This window comes from Somniosus microcephalus, chromosome 25 (genome assembly GCF_052327205.1).
Source record: "Somniosus microcephalus isolate GS21.2 chromosome 25, FLI_Smic_1.0, whole genome shotgun sequence".
In the NCBI taxonomy this organism is placed as follows: Eukaryota; Metazoa; Chordata; class Chondrichthyes; order Squaliformes; family Somniosidae; genus Somniosus; species Somniosus microcephalus.
In genome coordinates this window covers 39,757,804-39,778,109 of record NC_141011.1, presented here as the reverse complement: position 1 = coordinate 39,778,109, position 20,306 = coordinate 39,757,804, and the positions used below count along the sequence as shown (strand labels likewise).

Sequence of the window (20,306 nt, the reverse complement as noted above, 5' to 3'; positions counted from 1 at the left end):
CATAGCTCACGCAGTAGGGAAAAGGCAATTGTTAATTCAGGTGGACTGTTTTTAAATTCACTCTTCACTTGTATATGTTTCCACCTGACACTGTTCTTCCGACTGATACTCGGTGTTTAGCCTCCTGAGAGCACACGAAAAATTTGTGTGCACAAGACTAAGGGTTCACCTGAAGCCACTGACTGTTGTTGGGGTACCCTTCCATGGGTACCAGCACCCCTCTGGTCATGCTTTGTGTTTGAGCCTTGACATTGGTCATCACTATAGCTATATGATGATGGAGGTGATCACAGTTGAGCCCGATCCTATTCTCGCACCTACAGATTCCAGCCAGCACGGGCCACTGGGCAGTGATAGACAGACATTCCTCTGTGCACCATCAAAAATGGAACTAGATTAGTCAGATATGACCCACCCATCACAAATCCATGCTGACCCTCTTTGATCAGCTCACACTGGTGCAAGTGCTCAGTCACTCTGCCTCTGATGATCGATTCCAGTAAAGTCAGGTGGTGACTTTACTCACTGAGCAATTGGAACTTGAGTATAGGTCTCATGAGTAGGAGTACAGGTGAGAATAAAATCCTGCTTGCAACTGAGATTTTTGTCTGGCGCTGTAAAAACTACAAAACGACTTAATTATCATTTTAAAAAACATCAAATAATAGTATACTGCGTGTTATAAATGGAATATGTCCTGCGCAGCAGTGTGATTTGACAAACACAAGTACAAGTGATGTCACAGGTGAGACCGGGTCAGTCTTGGGATTCCACTGTGACCCGCCCTATTTGCCTAGAAGTGTTCTAAAGAGAAACGTTTTGCAGCTTCAGTTACCATGTCTTAAATTGTGGCTGAAATGGATCCATGATATAAAACCATAAAGATCTGTGATCTAGAACCTCCCCATACACAATTAAACAAGAAGGAACATTGAATTGCCGGGTACAGTGCACCCTCTACTGTCAGCCGTGGCTCAGTGGGCAGCACTCTCGTTTCCGAGTCAGAAGGTCGTGGGTTCAAGCCCCGCTCCAGGGACTTGAGCACAGAAATCTAGGCTGACACTCCAGTGCAATACTGAGGAAGTGCTGCACTGTTGGATGAGACGTTAGTCCGAGGCCCCGTCTGCTCTCTCCGGTGGACGTAAAAGATCTCATGGCGCTATTTCAGAGAAGACCAGGGGAGTTCTCCCCGCTGTCCTGGCCAATATTTATCCTTCAAACAACACATCATAAACACAAATACAAAAAGAAAATACTGCAGATGCCAGAAATCTGAAATACAAACAGAAAATGCCGGAGAAACTCAGCAGGTCAGGCAGCATCCGTGAAGAGAGAAACAGAGCTAATGTTTCAGGTCGATGACCTTTCGTCAATAATCTAGTTCAATTTCTGACGAAAGGGCATCGACCTGAAACGTTAGCTCTGTTTCTCTCTTCACGGATGCTGCCTGACCTGCTGAGTTTCTCCAGCATTTTCTGTTTTTATTACATAATAAACACAGATTGTCTGGTCATTATCACATTGCTGTTTGTGGGGCCTTGATGTGCACCTGTTGGCTGCTGCATTTCCCTACATTACAACAGTGACTACACTTCAAAAGCACTTAATTGGCTGTAAAGTGCTTTGGGACGTCCTGAGGTCATGGAAGGCTCGATATAAATGCAGGTTTTTTTCTTTGTGTGAGGCTACTGAGTCACGACTGCTGGTAAACGTTGATGCTATTTCTCTCTCCTCCCCAGACGATGGACCTGCGTTACCGACGAAGCAGAACGAGGAGTTTAGACCCTTTATAAGAAGGCTGCCAGAGTTCAAGTTCTGGTAAGTGATTTGAAGGCGAGAACAATTGTCTTCCACAGTGACAGCACCACCAAATCCAACCTCTCTATCCCTGCTTCACACTGTCTGGCGGCTTGGTCCTCTACCTCTTCCACTGAGCTAACAAGAGAATACAGGCGGAGGACAGTAGAGGGTTTTTAGAATTATTTTTGGATGTAGTTTGTCTGGCAGATGCCAGTTAGCAAGGGCTGCACAGCAGTGTGCTTGTGTCATGATATTTGGCATCGTCACTTCAGCACGCTGATAAACTCAACCGAGTTTACATGCCAAGGGAGGTGATAATGCTGGAGGCAGTTCGAGAGACCCATGAAAAACATTCTGATTACTTTGGACAGGAAGGAACTACTATCTTGCAGTTTAAAATAATTACCAGCAACCGAGCACACCATTGAATTACATTGAATTTACAGCTCAAAAACAGGCCATTCGGCCCAACTGGTCAATGCCGGTGTTTATGCTCCACACGAGCCTCTTCCCACCTCACTTCATCTCACTCTATCAGCATATCCGATTCTTTTCTCCCTCATGTACTTATCTAGCTTCCCCTTAAATGCATCTGTGCTATTCCCCTCAACCACTCCCTGTGGTTGAGGCGAATAGTCCACATTCTAACCATTCTCTGGGTAAAGAAGTTTCTCATTGGAAGTCCCTTCACTGCTCCTACTGGTTGTGTGGAGGCTGGTCTGGTGATAGTGACCTGTTCTGTCGATTGTGCTGAGTCCCACTCTGGAACAAAATAGAAAGCTCTTCAACCCACACATCCGAGAAGTGCTGAGCTGATGTCTGGAAACACTCGTCAGGGGCAGAAGGTAAGTAGCTGTACCTTCACGCAGCCCTGTACAATGATCCTGCAGGAGGATGTGTAATATGTTGTGTTAGGGCTGAACGGGCCCGAGAGCTACCAACAATACCTTGCATTTATGTAGCGGCTTTAACATAGGACATCCCAAGGCACTTCACCAAAGCGTAAGGGAGAAAAAACAGACGTGACCAAAAGCTTGGTTCAAATAGTTGGGTTTTAAAGAAGGTCTTAAAGGAGGAAGGGGAGGTGGAGAGGCAGAGGAGTTTAGGGAGGGAATTCCAGAGCTTAGGGCCTAGACGGCTAAAGGCACGTCTGGTTCAGCCTGAGACAGTCGCTGAGGAGGAAATGGGAGTGGTGGCAGGAGTATGGAGTTTGTGGCAGGGACGGAAGACTGTTGCTGACTCCACTGGTCTTTGTGAACACTCCCTACTCTCCGTTTGGAGGACAGAGATTCTGCTATGGTGAAAAAATGTCCCAATGGTCAGGTTTCCCCCTAAAACTGACCAAAACAAACCCAAAGCAGTAGCCCTCCGATTTATATCGTCCACAGCATTCCCAAGACTCACTAATCCTGCACTCCATACCAGGAACAGAAATGCCACCTGTGTGGATTGCTCAGTACTTTGTTTTGGAGACTGTTAAACATGGCGACGGGTTTCAGTTCATACCCAACACCCAGCTGACTAGACGACTAACTTCCAGCTCATTACACTTTCTTTTAATTTGTCACATGAATCACAAGAATTTTAAAGAGATCTTGTTAAAATTCCAGGACTCCCGATTAAGAGTGTTTGCATTGTTTTATCTAGATTATTGGATACCAGTCAATGTCCCGTGGCATTGCACACAGGGAGTCAAAACCAAGTGTAGTCTTCAGGTGAAGCTGGGCTAGAAGGCCAGGGATAATTGGACCAGAACATGCAAATGTACATAAATTCTGCCCTTATTTTTATGTAATAACTTTGATTCAATATTATGCATAGTTAAATACAAAATGTATGGCAATTTGGGAATCTGAGAAATGGAGTTGTTTGGAGCTTAGCAATTTGTCTCTGGTATAGGACAAGGACCTAGGAGACACAATTGAGGCGCTACAGTGCCAGCACTGGCGGGAGGTTGCAATTACAGTGTGACAAGATTACATAGGGAGTGTCCATTATAAATGTGGATATAGAAATTTATATTGAGGAAAGGTTGACAAAGTTGCATGCACACACAATATTTTTAATATATTGCTAGTATATTTGTAGCTCAGCTTTGAGCTACTAGTCACTGAAGGGCAAATAATGGTTCACAATGGCACTGGAAATGAGAGCCGAGTGTAAAATGGCTGCTGTGTTGATACAACAGGAGTCTCTGTACTTCAAAGCAATTAATTATATGTGAAGCTATTTTAAATGTTACTGTGATGCGACAGTGTGCTATATAAATGCAAGGCTTCTTTCACGCTATGTCCAAATGGAAAGGACTGGAGACTGTGCTGGCCACTGGCTTCTGCACAGCTCATGTCGGAGTTTGGATGATGGAGGAGCGTGGGGCGGGATAGGCAGTTCTTCAGCTGGTGTTGTCTCCTCGCCAACCACCTGGCCAGTACTCACTGTGCACTTCCCCGCAGCCAGGCTGGTGGAGGGGTGGCAGAGAAGAGCAGGCACCTGGGCCTTCAAATCTGTTGCAAAGCACCAATGATCTTGCTGTTCCTCCTTTTTATGTTTTTGATATTGTTCACCAGAAACTCCCCCTCTGAACCATAAAGTTTAATTGTAATGGATGATTTGGTCAGAATTGCCATAACGTATGATGACCTTGCAGTATCTGTTACGTAATTCTGCGCCATCTAACAAACAAAAAACGTAGGCATCGATGGGAAGGAGAGAAAATGCCAAAAGTAATGAAACGAACAGGAGGAGCTTGGTGAAGGATGTAGAGGTCAGCTGAACCCTGCCCTTCCAAATCACCAGAGCACTGTCACACAATGTTAACTGAGAATCAAAACTAAAGAAACCGCCATCAACCAAACTACAATTTTCCCTATTATGGTTTCCAAAAACAACACTTGCAAATCTTTTTAGAAAGAAATTTCTTTCAGAGTCCCTGCTGATAGACATAAGAACAGAAGTATTAGGAGCAGGAGTCGGCCATACGGCCCCTCGAGCCTGCTCTGCCATTCAAGATCACGGCTGCTCTTCCACCTCAGCTCCTCTTTCCTGTCCTATCCCCATATCCCTTGATTCCTCTAGAGTCCAAAAATCTATCTCAGCCTTGAATATACTCAAAGACTCAGCATCCACAGCCCTCTGGGGCAGAGAATTTCAAAGATTCGCAACCCTCTGAGTGAAGAAATTCCTCCTCATCTCAGTCTTAAAAGGCCGGCCCCTTATCCTGAGACTATGCCTCCTAGTTCTAGACTCCGCCAGGGGAAACAATCTCTCAGCATCTACCCTGTCAATCCCCCTCAGAATCTTGTATGTTCAATGCGATCACCTCACATTCTTCTAAACTCCAGAGAGTATAGGCCCAATCTACTCGGGACCCTTCCTGCAAGGAAGAAAATGTTCCATTTATATAGTACCTTATCGCATCTCTCAAACATCTCCTGAGCTTTATAACCAATTAATTACTTTTAAGCGCAGTGACTGTTATGTAAGCAAAGATGGTAGCTATTTTCTGCACAGCAAGATCCCACAAGCAGCAGCGAGATGCATGATCAGTTAAATCTATTTTTGGTGGTGTTGCCTGAGAGGAAGCAGAGTGGCCGCGTCATTAAGGCATTGGACTTGAGATCCAACGGACGTGTGTCCGCGTGGGCGCAAGCCCCACTCCTGGTAGATGCTCACGCAACAAGGCTGAAAATGGGACTTCAAGTTTGTTTATTTTGCCTGAACGGGTGATGGAGGCAGAAACCCTCATCGCATTTAAAAAGTACTTGGATATGGGCTTGAAGTGCTGTAGCCTGCAGGGCTACGGACCAAGAGCTGGAAAGTACTTGGATATGGGCTTGAAGTGCTGTAGCCTGCAAGACCACGGACCAAGAGCTGGAAAGTACTTGGATATGGGCTTGAAGTGCTGTAGCCTGCAAGGCTACGGACTAAGAGCTGGAAAGTGGGATTAGGCTGGATAGCTCATTTTCGGCCGGCACAGACACGATGGGCCAAATGGCGGCCTCCTGTACTGTAAATTTCTCTGATTCTATGAATGTTGTGCCAGGATACCGGGAGCAGTCCTTGCTGCTCTTGAAATGGCACCATGGGATTTTTAATGTCTCCCTGAACTACCAGAGCAGTCGGATGGGGGCCTTAGTTTAATTAGTCTCATCCAAAGGATGGCACCTTCAACAATGCAGCGGTCCCTCTGCACTGCATTGAAGCCTGGCACTAGATTGTGTGCGTAAACACTTAAGTGCGCAAGAATGCTACTATCAAGAAGTGGCGGTTTGGTGACATCAAGCTTGGCTTTTAAAAGACTGTAGAATTGTCGGAGGAAGGGAAGACAGAGAGGTGAGGAACTCCAGTTTTGAGGTGCTGGGGAAAAAGGAGTTAAAGTTGGGGCGATGAGCATCTTGAATTTACTGTCAGCTTGCTGCGGACTGGACACTGAGACTGTGCCAGCTGTCCTCTGTTGGGATTCCTGTCGGCAGCTTTAATAATGTGATGACCAACTGTCCCAGTGATTGAATTGATGAAGGCAGAGAGTAGCTGAGCCATCCTGACCAGGAGGTCTCGGGTTTGATTCTCGGCACGTGCTGAGTTAGCTGATCTCGGCCGAGGTGGTAGTACGGGCACTGCAAATTGCCCCAGTATTCCTTGGCTAGGGAGGGGAAAATCAGCCAGGACCCCTGCTTCTGATCACTTTCCAGTGAGCCCTGCCCATCTTTGGGCATTGGGGGAGAGTAAAATCGTATCTGGCGGTGATTCCTCCTGCGGTCAAATAGCTTGCTGATAGTTGGTGTCTAGGCTCAGCCATTTTGGAGGGTGGCTGGTGTATGTGAATCTGTACCAGACCGTGAGTCAGCATGTTCAGAGGATGAAGAGGGGATAAATTTGCCAAATAAATATAACTGACTTGGTTTTTTTGTGTACGTTTGTTTCAGGCACTCTGCTACGAAAGGAATAGTAGTAGCCATGGTTTGCACATTCTTCGATGCCTTCAATGTGCCCGTTTTCTGGCCGATCTTAGTCATGTACTTCATTATGCTCTTCTGCATTACCATGAAGAGGCAGATTAAGGTAAATCCAATGGCTTGTGTGTGACACGCTGCATTAAAGACAGAATGCAGACTTAAAATGCCAACCCAACAGCACATTTGCCACTGTTAGCACTTTGTGTGAGGCAGGGAGTGAACCCTCCATTTCGGGAGGGTCTCGGTGCCTCTGATGGTAGGGCATCACATTGCTTATACTGCAGGGTTGGTTCTGATTGCAGTCTCGCTGCTCTATTCTGTAATATAGAGGGGCCTCACTGTTAACTATGCATGGGCACTGAGGGTCTCGGGTGGAAGAAATCCCAAACTGCAGCTTTATCGCACAAGACATGGAATCTTGTAAAATACCCGAAGACCTCAAGAGATTGTTCTCGGAGCATTGTGCCTAAAACCCAATTATTTTTCTGTGCTTTATATTATATTTATGCAGATGGGGTTTTGCGGGGTACAAGGAATTAGGATAGTCTTCTCACTTCAAGAGACTGGCTTCACATCCACCCCCCACCTGATGGGATGATGATCCCCCAACCCTGCAGGATGTGCCAATCCCAAGGGAATTGAGTTTGGGTGTTTCCAAGTAGGTCCGAGTCGACAACACAGAACCGCCTACAATTCAGCACAAATGGGGCCTTGTGACGTTGGCTTTAAACCACGTTGGGTCAGTCGAGGGAGCTCTACTTAGTCACACAGGTCAGAAGGCCACTGGTTGGAGCCTCAGTCTGTGCTGAGCTGGTTCAGCAGTCTGGGTCTCTGGGTGGTGGGCCCTGGGATGGGGGAATAAAAAATCAGCTAGGGATCCCACTCCTGACCACTATCCAATGACCAATACTGGAAATGTGCATGTGTGAGGACAGGCTTAGGCTCTGCTGTGATGCCCTTCAAAGTCAAATAGCCTACCAGCACCCATTGCCTTGGATCTCACATTAAGAGGGGCCATTTTGGCATGGTTCTGGACGGCACCCGATACTCGCGTAACCGTACTCCCCGGGACGTGAAGCGGGCTGCTGTGTGGGAAATTGTTCGGAGATGCTGTGTGTGGCTGGCCAATATCATTTAGTAATTTCTCTTCTGCCCTTTTAAACAGCACATGGTCAAGTACAGATATCTACCGTTCACACATGGGAAAAGGACGTACAAGGGGAAAGAGGAATCTACGAAAGCATTTGCCAGTTAGAGAATGTGCTGCTTGGCACTCCTGGATTATCTTCTCCCCTTCCCCTTTACATGTAAACATTGGACAATAATCACAACAGTGACATGACTTTATTATTATCATGTTTGCTACAGGCCTTTCTGAAGGGTACATTTTAGAAGGTGATTCAGTTTTGAGATTTTTTGGCGCAGAGACATTGTCTTTATAATGATATATATACAGACTTTTTTTCCGACCATTTTGATTTAATTTATAGGTGACTTCATTTAAATTTCCCTTTAATTGTATTGCATATGCCAGTTGCTTCAAATGTACTTTCTCTTTTGTCATTTGGAAAAAAAAATTAAAATATCAAACCAGTTCCATACTTCGGTAAATAGATTTTTTACTATGGCTCCCCAAGTTACTGAGGCTTTGGCAAGGAACTGTTGCAGTATTAAGATACAACAATGTCAAGTAGCTGGCATTTATTAGTTGGGAAAGGGATGGCTCTTTACTTCATTTTCAGGGCCTGATAAAATCTTGGAAGCTCAGTTTTCATATCGAGGCCTCTAGGGGCAGGGGGGGGAGGGAATCGGGGTTGCGATGGGAGGGGTTCGGAGAGTGTGAGGAAAGACGGTTGCGAGGGCACTGGAACTCAGGCTTGCGGCCTTTGAAGCTAAAGTGCCCTTTTTTGAGGGCTGCGGAACCAAGCAGTGTGAAGATGGGGATCGGGCATCCCTCCCCTCCCATTTTAAAATCCCAGAATCAACTTTAAGAACATTGGCATCTAGATCCTGAGTCCTGGCATTGTGCTCTGAATTTATCAGGTTAGACGCTAATTTAATAACTGGGGAGAAATCAATTTTTGATCACAACCTTTTATAGTATGAACTCGAGATTCTGAGCTTTGAATTGTAACAAGGCACCAATAGATTCCAGAATTTCAACAAGTATGCGCTTGGGAATTTGCTTTGTTCTGCTTTTTCTTTTAACCGTTAAAGCTCATCTGTTTTCATGTATGCAAGGGGAAGGGAGGAGGCTTTAAGATATAACGGAGCTCTCGTATTGTACTCGCTGAGGCAACTGTGTTTACGGCAAGTAGCAAGCCCACCATAAGGAAATGGGGAGGGGAGAGAAGGATGGATTTTATCGTAAAAGAAAATGTGAGACGGAAATACTCTTGAGATGTAAGGGCAAAAGAAAGGGACACTAGGAGTGTTCCAGAACAGATCTGTAGACATTAAACCAGTTCGATCACTCATTGGGGAATTTGATGGATTAAAAGTTAGGACGGGCACTAACTTGGCCCTCCACTTGGAGTAAGATGGTGGAATAGGGCGTTGGTGTATTCAGGCCCGTAGTGGGTAGCTAGAATGATTTAAAATTAAACATTTATTCATATATAAGATAGTGGGATGGGTTATGGAGGAGCAGCTAGGAGAGACTGTTGTTGTGTAGTTCTGTGATTGGATTATGCTGTGGAAATCAGACTCCAGCTACCCATCGTGGCCTGTAGCTGCACTGATGTCAGCCGAGGCAGCACTCCTGGGCTAGGCAGCAGCCAGGGGTCCTGACCTGCAATCCAGGGAGCCCCAGCTGGGAAGTGCACACCCCTGAACGTCTGGTGCGATATTCCTCCTGGTCAAAGAGCCGGCTGAGACTCTCGCATGAAGCCTGGCTATTTGGATGAGGCACTGGAGAGCTGAGACCCCAATCATCAGCCCGACTCAACTCGACACAATCAGGAGGAGAGAGTAGAGAGGGAAAACTAGCTTATTGTCCCATTGGCCGCTGTGGGGGGGGGGGGGGTATACTCTTCCCTCCCCCCAATTTAAATACTTAATTTCTATGGCAAATTTAACTTCACAACTCGAGAGTATTGCAGACTTTAGGTGTAGGCTAATCACCTTTTTAATTAAAATCAGCCATATAAAAAGCAATTCAGCACAAAAATGGTAGCCCATGCCCTTTAGGAAGTGTCTCATTGTGTGTGAACTGTACTAAAAACTTGCATGTAGAGAAGTCTTACTTTCCCCGTGATACCCGTCTGTCAGTTTAACCCAACTTATTTAAGAATGAGTTTGACTTTCCATTCCAGATTTTATTTACCATATTTGATGGAAGGTACAGTATGTTGCACCTGACTTTAAGATGCACCGACCCAATGGGTTTACTATAGGAGGATTGTGGGCGTGTAAATAATCCTGTACAATGCAGTGTGCTTACGGTGCCCCGGAGAGGTTGGAAGGTTAGTTATTGTAACTCCTGGCTTCACATTACTTAAGGTTGACGTCAAATCTCTCCAGTTTGCACCGGATTTGTTTTATTTTTTAAACTAAGTATTTCATTCTGTTTTTGAATCTAAAGTGATTTCAGCTAGAGGGAGATTTAAATTGCCACAGTTAAGTTTTTCCACATCTCATTTCTTTTTCTCCCTCCCAGCCCCAATCAGACCTGGGTCAGTCAACATATCATAGGACAGAACCCACATCCTGGGATCTGGTGCTGTAACTTGGGAGGCGGCAAGTGCGGGATACTAGGATTGCTCCAGTAACACTGGGTTTGCTCAGCAGGGCAGTCCCACAATTAACTTGCATTTTTGTTTGCCTTGGGGTGTATTTACTATATATATAGATATATTTTTAAACTTTAAATTGCAGCAGGAGTGCACCTGATGAGAGTGATGTGCAGAAGCTGATGCGATTGGATGTCGATTCAGTGCTAAGATTGTTGCCAGGTTCTCCCGACTCTTGTTGGGAGTAGTGTCTTGTCCCACTATTACCTTGATCCTTGAGGGAGGGATTTGCTTTACACTGCCACAAGTTCAGGGACATGGGGAGAGAGAGAGAATCAGCCAGGTCTCCTGATCATTCAAACGATCCCTGCTAAAAGGTGCATATTTCCAGATCCGACTCGGCCATTGTGTTTCCCCCCCCCCCCCCCCCCCCCCCCCACCACAAACGGCAGTACAGATTTGGTCTAGACCGGTACATGAAGAATTACCACTTGAAGGGCAGCCTGCGCAACTGTACCCTAACATAAGTCAGCATGTCGGGAGCTAAAGGGAGAGAACTGGAGGGGACAAAACAGAAATAGATCCTGGAACCGGGGGTGCGAATGAATTGAGGAAAGAAATGGAAGCTTCGTCATCCTGCTGTGCTCACGTTGTGAAGCCGTGTATGTTTGAGCCACACCACGCCAGCAGTTATTTAACGTGTCTCACATTTACAGGGATTGCTTGCCGTTGACGGCAGTTGTTCTTGAGCAAACTTTCCACCTCAGAGCGGGGCACAGGGCAAGAGCAGCCGGCTGGTACACACAGCGTCAAGGCAGCACTGCTGAGCAGGCAGGCATGGAGACACCTTACACTCAGCCTGTTCTCTCCCTCTGATGTCACGGTGAAGCAGCTCCAACAGCACTGTGCTTGTACAGAGATTTTATTTTTTTAAGTGGGTGATTAACCCTGGGTACTGGCTACCTGCTGCTCCACACTAAAAATGCCCCAAGTTCTGCTGTGCCACTCCTTGCATTTCCCTGAAGCATCTTGTACTCTGGCTGGAGGCAAGACTCCCAGCACCCCTCAATCGAGTAAGTCCTAGCTCCCTTTGTCTTCAGAAAGAAAAGGGCCTTTTTTTTCCTGAACTGGGGTTGTGTTGAGCAATGGAACTTTGAGCTCACGAGGGTGAAGTACTGGTGGTTACAGATCTGTTCACTGGGATCGAGAATGGCAATGAATTTAGAGCATCAGGCAGGAAATTTATTGTGCAGCATTAAAGTTGTTTATTTTTTAGCTTAAGTGGGATTTTTGTTCCTGTAGTGTTGTCCCAGTGTGATGATGTAGTCGAGTTTGATGCTTTAAAACTAGACTAGAGGAAAGAAAGGAGCCCTTACGACAGTGCATTTATACAATTTTATATGAAACCAAATCACCAGTCGTGCAAATGGGACAGTTGCTGCATTCTATCAAATATGGTACCACTGTTCCATAACTCCATACATGTATAATTGCCTTTCAACAAAACATGTTTCTTGTGCTAGGTTTTAAGATCTCCTGATTCTGCATCACAGATGTTAATGTTACATTTATTTTACTTGTAATAAAGGTGAACAAAATAATTAAATATTTGTAATGCTGTTTCCTCAGCCCTCTTCCCACTGGGAAAACAAAAATGAAACTATTAAATAAAGTGACTGGCCTGACCATTGAGCTGTGGTTACTTATTTGAATAGTTACAAATTTTCTTAAAGTATAAGCAAATACATTTGAAGCTTTTAAAATTCCCCTCTTTACTTCCTCCCCCTCCCTCCTCAACTGGTGGGATACTCAACCTCAGAGCAGGAAGGTCCCAGGGGTGGGTTGTGCCAGCCTGGGCAACATTCGGTCTCATTCACACATGGGCTCCTGCTCCTGAACGCTCACCAGTGACTCTGGCAGAAAGGCAGCAAGGACGGCACCACACTCTGCTGTGAAGACACTCCACAGTTGAATGATCACCTCCCACACCATCCAGACTCATGCAAAGAACGAGTGAGCTATCGGAGCTGCTGGAGCCAATGGAATAACATTCTGGGGGAAGAAATGGGCAGCTCACTTCCTCTGTAATGCTCAGACTTAAAGATAGGCTTTAAGTCAGCTGTGGCTCAGTGGGTATCACTCTTGCCTCCGAGTCAAGTTTGTGGGTTCAAGTCCCACTCCAGAGACTTGAGCACAAAAATCTAGGCTGACACTCCATTGCAGTACTGAGGGGGAGCTGCACTGTTGGAGGTGCCGTCTTTCAGATGAGACGTTAAACCGAAGCCCCGTCTGCTCCCGCAGGTACACGTAAAAGATACCATGGCACTATTTCAAAAGAGCTGGAGAAGTTATCCCCTGGCCGATATTTATCCCTCAATCAACATCACAAACATTATCTGGTCATTATCACATTGCTGTTTGTGGGAGCTTGCTGTGCGCAAATAGGCAGCCACGTTTCCTACATTACAACAGTGACTACACTTCAAAAAGTACTTCATTGTACTCGAAGCGGTTGGGGACGTCCGGTGGTTGTGAAAGGCACTATAGAAATGCAGTCTTTTTTTCAAACAACACTCGGCGCCAGGGTTCTTGCGATGTGGTGTTGAGAGCAGTAATTGTTGGGCCTGTTTGTCCAAGTGCAGTTTACTGTCTGGCACGGGTCCCTAGAGTGGGCACACTGCTGTCCCAATTGTTTCATGCTATCACCAGGGGTTGCCAGTGATGAGGAGGACCAGTGTCGCTCAAATGGAAGTGCCGTCGGGGGATTTCCATCGAGTCTCCTCTTTCCTACTTCACATTACAACAGTGACTACACTTCAAAAGTGCTTCATTGGCTGTAAAGCGCTTTGGGACCTGCAGAGGTTGTGAAAGACGTTATTAAATGCAAGTTTTTTCATCCTAAACATAATGACGCAAGTAGATGAGTCTATGGGGCTGGAACGTCTCCCGGCAAAGCGGACACTCTGCCTGAAAATGAAATTGAAAACAAAATATTAACATCGGTCTTACAGAAATAGAAAGAAATCAGTGTTGATACAGTGCTTCGAAACAGCTCAAAGCTCTTCACGTAATTATATGTTGCTTGAAGTACAGTGACGTATGTAGATGAGGCACACAATGACTCAGATTGCCTCCCCTTCCCTCCCTATTTAAAAGGAACAGTTAGAAACGTGGTCAGGAGGTATCCCTTATAAATCAGACACAAAGCTACTTCCTCCCTTCAACCCCCCTCCCGTGTCCGCTCGTCCTACAACCCTCGGATCTCTGCGCTCCTCCAATTCTGGCCTCTTGCACATCTCCCATGTTAATTGCTCCAGCATTGGCAGCCGTGCCTTCAGCTGACTAGGCCCTAAGCGCTGGAATTCCCTCCTTAAACCTTTAAGATACTCCTTAAAACCTACCTCTTTGACCAGGCTTTTGGTCACCTGTCCTCATATCTCCTTATGTGGCTCAGTGCCAGATCTTGTTTGAAAACGCTCCAGTGAAGCACCTTGGGATGTTTTACTCTTAACGGCGCTATATAAATGCAAGTTGTTTGTTGTTGCCTCACCTTTGTGTTGCACCATTCGGTGATGCACTCCCAGCAGAAGAGGTGGCCACACGGAGTGGCCGTTGAGTGCCTACGCTCTTCCAAACACAGTATACACCTGGAGCTACGGACTGAAAGGTCCCGAGAGGGATTTCTGTGAGGAAAAAAAAAAGGAAAAAGCAATGCTTCCATCAGTTGCCAACCTGTTCCTATTCACATCATTTTTATTCCTGTCTTAAAAATCTTACTTCTGCGCCCACTTCCTGTCAACGTGTTCCATGATAAAGTCCTCTGTCTGCATTTATAATGGTAATTACCTATGTAAACTTGTCACACTAACTGCACCCTCCCACCAGTTGTGGTGCTGTTGCATGTTGTAAATATGAATAAGGATACAATGTCTGATTTCAAAATGAGAACGGAATTACATCTTTGCACCCAGACGCCCCCACCCAATTGATCTTCTAACCCAGGATGTTAAGGTCAATTAGGTGTTAGCCGTGGTTCAATGAGCAGCACTCTCGCCTCCAAGTCAAATGGTCGTGGGTTGAAGACCCACTCCGGGAACATGATCATAGTACTGCACTGGAGTGTCAGCTTAGATTCTGAGAGAGTGCTGCACTGTCGGAGGTGCCATCTTTCGGATGAGATGTTAAACTGAGGCCCCGTCTGCCCTTTTAGGTAGATGTAAAAGATTCCTTTGCACTACTTCAAAGAAAATTAGGGGACTTCTCCCTGCTGCCCTGGCCAATATTTATCCCACATCCCAACACCTCTTTTCTGTTTATGGGACCTTGCTGTGTCAAATTGACTTTCGCGTTTCCTACATTACAACAACAACACTTCGACAGTACCTCATTGGCTGTAAAGTGCTTTGGGACATCCTGAGATCGTTAAAGGCGCAGTATTAATGCAAGTATTTCCTTTAATTGTAGTGTCCCAACTGAGATCAGGAATTAAACATGGCTGCTCGCAGCTGTAAGGCTCACTACCACATTGGGCAGATCAGTTTAGCCAATATTAATTTTAATAAGTGACGTGTCTGCCACTTCTAATTGGAATACTTGCACTAATTGGAACAGTGGCCATTACTTAATGAAGGTTAGTAACGATTGTGAAAAGCAGGGCACGTCTCGCCCGTACCTCGAGCAAGGAAGGTTGCGGTGAAGTTTCCACTCTTGCCGGGCACGCCGCCTCTGCCGGTGGCTGTTGACCTGCATGGCGACAGTCAGGACCAGCTGCAGCAGAGAAACTTTCCCCAGCAACTCGTAACTCCTCCGGATTCCAGCACCATCACTGAACAGACCTCGCACGCACAGCTGCACAGCACAGAACCAGCAGGAACAGTCAGTAAACCGCACAGTAAAATGGCAGCATTGAGATATACACTGTCTACACCAATCTCTAGTACTCACAGGGGCTGCCCTTCCCCTACAATATACACAGGGGTTAATATACACAAGGTCCCTTCTTGTGTACAATATGCAGTTGCTGCTATACTTTCTCGATCATATTGGTGTAGCAATGCACATATATTATCTACTCTGCTTAATAGATTGGCACATAAAGGGCTTACATAGGTGATGCTGGTGAATCTTTTGGCAATGTGGTAGAAAGCTCCATTGAGGTAGAAGATGCCCAGGTGCAGACGGTGGAGGAAGGAGACCGCCTGTCGCAGGATGTAGACAGTCTGCAGCAGCACTTTCTTCTGCTGCTCGGTCAGGGCACCGACCGCCCCCTGCAGCCAGTGGGAGACCCCCGGCCTTGTCGGCACCTGTCTGTGCTCCGGTGCCCGGAACCCCTCGCTCTCTGCCTGCAGGTCCTGCTCCAGGCGGTTCAGCCCTCGGTCCAGCAGGTAAGGAACGCAGGTGTGAAGGACGATGAGGGCTGCCCGCCTGCCTGGGGAAGGCACCCGCTGCCCACTGCGGTCCACCTGGACGATGTTAACATACTCCTCGCCCAGCGTCTGGTAACCTGCACAGTCGAGATGTCACAATGTTACGCTGGAAACTCCCAGTTACAACAACAAAAAACTTGCATTTGTATCGCGCCTTTAATGTAGGGAAAGGTCCCAAGGTGCTTCACAGGGGCGTAACCAATTATACGTTAAGAGTGTCATGTTACTGTGCCACACAACAGGGAGAAATGGGGTCACATCCCACCCATCCAACGATCAGCCATGATCTAACTGAATGGCGGAACAGGCTCGAGGGGCTGAATGGCCTACTCCTGCTCCTATGTCCCTCCACCTCCCCAAGTGCATATACACACAGTTCCAAGGGTGAGGAGGTCTACACCAGGCATTTTATTTGTTCCGCTCCCGCCCACTGCCAAACCTCCAGAATAAGTGATAGTATGTCGGGTGCATCAGTAATACTTAATCAAAGGGTACAGAGTGATTGCCCCCACTGGCCTCTGCCAAGAACACACTCGACAGTTGATTGCTGGGGGTCAGGTCCCATAGTTGCTGGTTGACTCCATTACCTCGCCTGACTAACCATTCCTTATGTATGAGCCCAGACTGGGTGACTGTGGTGGACAACGTAGCTAAGTCTGACGTCTTAGTGATCAGGAGTGGGAACTCTGGCTGATTTCCCTCCCTAACCCAGGGGTGTTGAGGGTCAATTGTAATGTCATTACTGCTGGCCCAGCTAAGATCAGCACAGATCGGGGATCTACTGGGTGCATTTACTTTATTACAGTGCCTTCCACGACAGTCTAATGGAAAGGCCTAACCTCCCTCTATGTGACAATGACTCCAACCAGCACAGTATCTCTAGGCACACTGCCAGGGCCTCGACCAATAACCCAAACGCCCTGGATTTGGGCACTGGCAGAGTCGAGGCGTATTCCAGCACTCACCCACTCAGGAAATTTAAATGAAAGAGTTTGTCTTGAATTTCTAAACTGGGTACGGCCAGAGGGTGGTACTAAGGTTGAGAGGATGGAGCAGTGCGCCAATATCACATACACAGGCACACGGAGAATTGAGGAGGACAGGGGCAGGTTCATGGTTAGAGACAGGCACAGAAGCAGGGAGACAACGTGGACACATACTGGCGGATGTTAGAGAGGCTGACGGACAAGGGACTCGCAAGAGATAGACAGGCAGACACACAACAGACAAAAGGACTTAAAAAGAGAGGGAGACACGGAGCAGACAGATCTGTTTAGTAGACAGGTTCATGTGATAAACAGAGACTTGTGTTACGAGCAGATACTTAAGAATCAAAGCGGTGCCCAGTAATAACTGAGCCTGACCTGCAAAGGTTGTTAGAGAAAAGTAAGTCAGGTCTGCCAGTAACTCGATCTCCTTCCTCCATTCCAGCCATCGCTTAGCACCTGTACAACAGAGGACACAGACAAATTAACTGCAAATCTGCCCAGCTACAGTACATAGAGTACTGCGCCACTAAAATATGTACACTGGGTAACACACAGGTTTCAGAGCAGTGCGATGCGGGTTCGGTTTCTACAGCAGTGTAATGCAGGTTCAGGTTCATGGGATTGGGGGTAATATATTAGCATGGATTGAGGATTGGTTAATGGACAGAAAACAGAGTAGGAATAAACGGGTCATTTTGGGCTGGCAGGCTGTAACTAGTGGAGTGCCGCAAGGATCAGTGCATGGGCCTAAGCTATTTACAATCTATATTAATGACTTGGATGAGAGTACCAAGTGTAAGAAGATGGCAGATAAGAGTATAATGTAGGGAAGTGTGAAATTATCCACTTTAGTAGGAAGAATGGAAAAGCAGAATTTTTTTTTATTTTTTTAAAAAGACTAGTAAATGTTGGTGTTCAGAGGGATTTGGGTGTCCTTGTATACAAATCACAGAAAGTTAAGATGCAGTTACAGCAAGCAATTAGGAAGGCAAATGGGTATGTTAACCTTTATTGAAAGGGGGTTGGAGTACTAGAGTAAGGAAGTCTTGCTGCAATTGTATGGCCTACTCCTGCTCCTATTTCTTATGTTCTTAGGTCCTACAGCTGTGCAACGCGGGCACATTCTAGAGCGGTGTAATGTGGGCGCAGGTTCTAGACTGGTGTAATGGATAGATTCTTCAAAAATGTGGTTATAACTCCGAATAAAGGGAGACAGGAGAGACTGTGTTGTGGGAGAAGAGCGTAGACAGGCAAAAGGGGAGAAATAGGAACCAATTTCCAAATTCACGTGGGGTGGGGATTAATGAAGCAATCCAACGGTGAGGGGATGGCAGGGAGCCATTTGTTGCAGCACCCACGGTCATTTTAAACGGAAGTGGTGTGAGGAGAAGAGATACACTGTTCTGAAACACAGGACAAAGCACAAGCAGACCTGACATTGGGGGTGAAAACAGACTGTCCCCCCCTCACCCCCCAAAAAACCATGGGACTTAGACAATAATAATCTGTAAAGGTATCTTCACAGATAAGTTCCAACACAGGGTGTCCAAAATACAGCCAATGGACTACAGCTGGGCCCCACCCCACCCCAGCAATTCAGCTCAAAGTCAGAGTGACTCGATTTGCTCTTTATATTATTCACTCGCTGGTTTGTTGTTTGAATATTGTGGGCCCGGGGTGTTTGGAAAAGGGCTGATCTTAAAGCTGTTGTAGATGAATCCTAAATTAGGAAAACGACATCTGAACACGCGATATATGGGAGGAGGGAATAAACTGTATCTCCTGAGTCTCCATGTCACACAGATAAGAAGCTCAGATGCTCTCGCTATGTTGAAGCGGGTCGTGGATCACAGGCACCCGCCCCACAGTGCACAGGTACAGGCGGGCTCACCGGCAAAGATCTGAAAGGCCTCGTTGGCATAGCTCCGCAGTGAGCTCAGGTAGTACTCGTCCTTCTGGTTGGAGCGGATGAAGTGAGGCTGGTTCACTGGCGGGATGGGCATCGCAGATCCTGCGCTAAAGGCACAAAAGCGTTAAGCAGTGAGCATCACCGTACCCAGAGACCCCAAACCCGGGGTCGCCGTACCCCGAGACCCCCAAACTCAGCGTCGCCGTACCCAGAGACCCCAAACCCGGCGTCGCCGTACCCCGAGACCCCCAAACCCGGCGTCGCCGTACCCAGAGACCCCAAACCCGGGGTCGCCGTACCCAGAGACCCCAAACCCGGGGTCGCCGTACCCAGAGACCCCAAACCCGGGGTCGCCGTACCCAGAGACCCCAAACCCGGGGTCGCCGTACCCAGAGACCCCAAACCCGGGGTCGCCGTACCCAGAGACCCCAAACCCGGGGTCGCCGTACCCAGAGACCCCAAACCCTGGGTCGCCGTACCCAGAGACCCCAAACCCTGGGTCGCCGTACCCAGAGACCCCAAACCCGGGGTCGCCGTACCCAGAGACCCCCCCAAACCCGGGGTCGCCGTACCCAGAGACCCCCCCAAACCCGGGGTCGCCGTACCCAGAGACCCCCAAACCCAGGGTCGCTCTGGTGAACAGGGCTGGCGGTGGGAGCTGTTGCAAGAAGCTGGCACACTGGTGATGGGCCGAATGGCCGCCGTCCAACTGCCCCGTATGATTCACATTGCGGAATAATCCCCAGTGTCAGCCATAGATTCATTTAAAGATGCGGCGAGACGCACAACAGCGTCTCCCCCTGTGCCGGGCTTCGGCCCTCGCTCGATCCGCACAGGCCGCCTGCCAGCCTGTCCCCTCACCCCAGAGCCGGGTCCCTGTTGCCGGGGTAACACTAGGCCGCTGCTCCGTCCCCCTGGTCCCGGTCCCGGCAGCGCCACTGCGGAGGAGCTGCTACTAGGCGCCGAGTGCAGGCGGGGAGACCCGGGTTCAGCTCGCAAACTACAACTCATCGCCCCCTGCCGCCCCGGAGCCGCACCACACAAACCAATAAATCAGTGCAGAAACAAATAAATAAGTCAGCCCAGGAACCAATCAATAAATCCACAAATCATATCATACAAGCCACACACTGGTTTGCAAAGTTCACAGAAAATAAGAGGACGAATTTAACAACAACCATCATTAAAATAGAGCAATGTGAAAGAAAAAACTTGCATTTATATAGCATCTTTCATGACCTCAGGACCTCCCAAAGCATTTTACAGCCAATGTAGTACTTTTGATGTGTAGTCACTGTTATAATGTAGAAAACGCGGCAGCCAATTTGCATACAGCAAGCTCCCACAAATAGCAATGTGATAAATGACCAGTTCATCTATTTTTAGGTGTTGGTTGAGGGATAAATAATGGCCAGGATACTGGAATAGTAATGGAATCTTTTACGTCCACCTGAGAGGGCAAACGTCTCTTCCAAAAGACGGTACCTCCGACTGTG

General features: G+C 47.3%; 2 protein-coding genes across 5 annotated transcripts in view; one reads left to right on the top strand and one right to left on the bottom strand.

Annotated features, from left to right (window-relative positions):
* Positions 1–12,172, top strand: part of rer1 (retention in endoplasmic reticulum sorting receptor 1) — a 43,237-nt gene extending 31,065 nt beyond the window's left edge. For all 3 annotated transcript variants that reach the window (XM_085967252.1, XM_085967255.1, XM_085967254.1), the window contains exons 5-7: positions 1,740–1,818; positions 6,726–6,861; positions 7,921–12,172. In XM_085967252.1, the coding sequence (XP_085823378.1) occupies positions 1,740–1,818; positions 6,726–6,861; positions 7,921–8,010 (305 nt within the window). In that variant the 3' untranslated portion in view covers positions 8,011–12,172. The remainder of the gene's footprint in view (positions 1–1,739; positions 1,819–6,725; positions 6,862–7,920) is intronic.
* Positions 10,910–19,840, bottom strand: pex10 (peroxisomal biogenesis factor 10). Of its 2 annotated transcripts, none has more exons than XM_085967250.1 (7): positions 19,672–19,840; positions 18,793–18,917; positions 17,277–17,357; positions 15,592–15,989; positions 15,159–15,334; positions 14,037–14,169; positions 10,910–13,453 (listed from the first exon to the last, which is right to left on the bottom strand). In XM_085967250.1, the coding sequence occupies exons 2-7, from the start codon at positions 18,902–18,904 to the stop codon at positions 13,385–13,387; spliced, it is 969 nt and encodes a 322-aa protein (XP_085823376.1). In that variant the 5' UTR covers positions 18,905–18,917; positions 19,672–19,840; the 3' UTR covers positions 10,910–13,384. The 2 variants fall into 2 exon arrangements, with proteins under 2 accessions (XP_085823376.1, XP_085823377.1); XM_085967251.1 differs by having other exon boundaries at positions 18,793–18,912.
* Between the last annotated feature and the right edge of the window lie 466 nt (positions 19,841–20,306).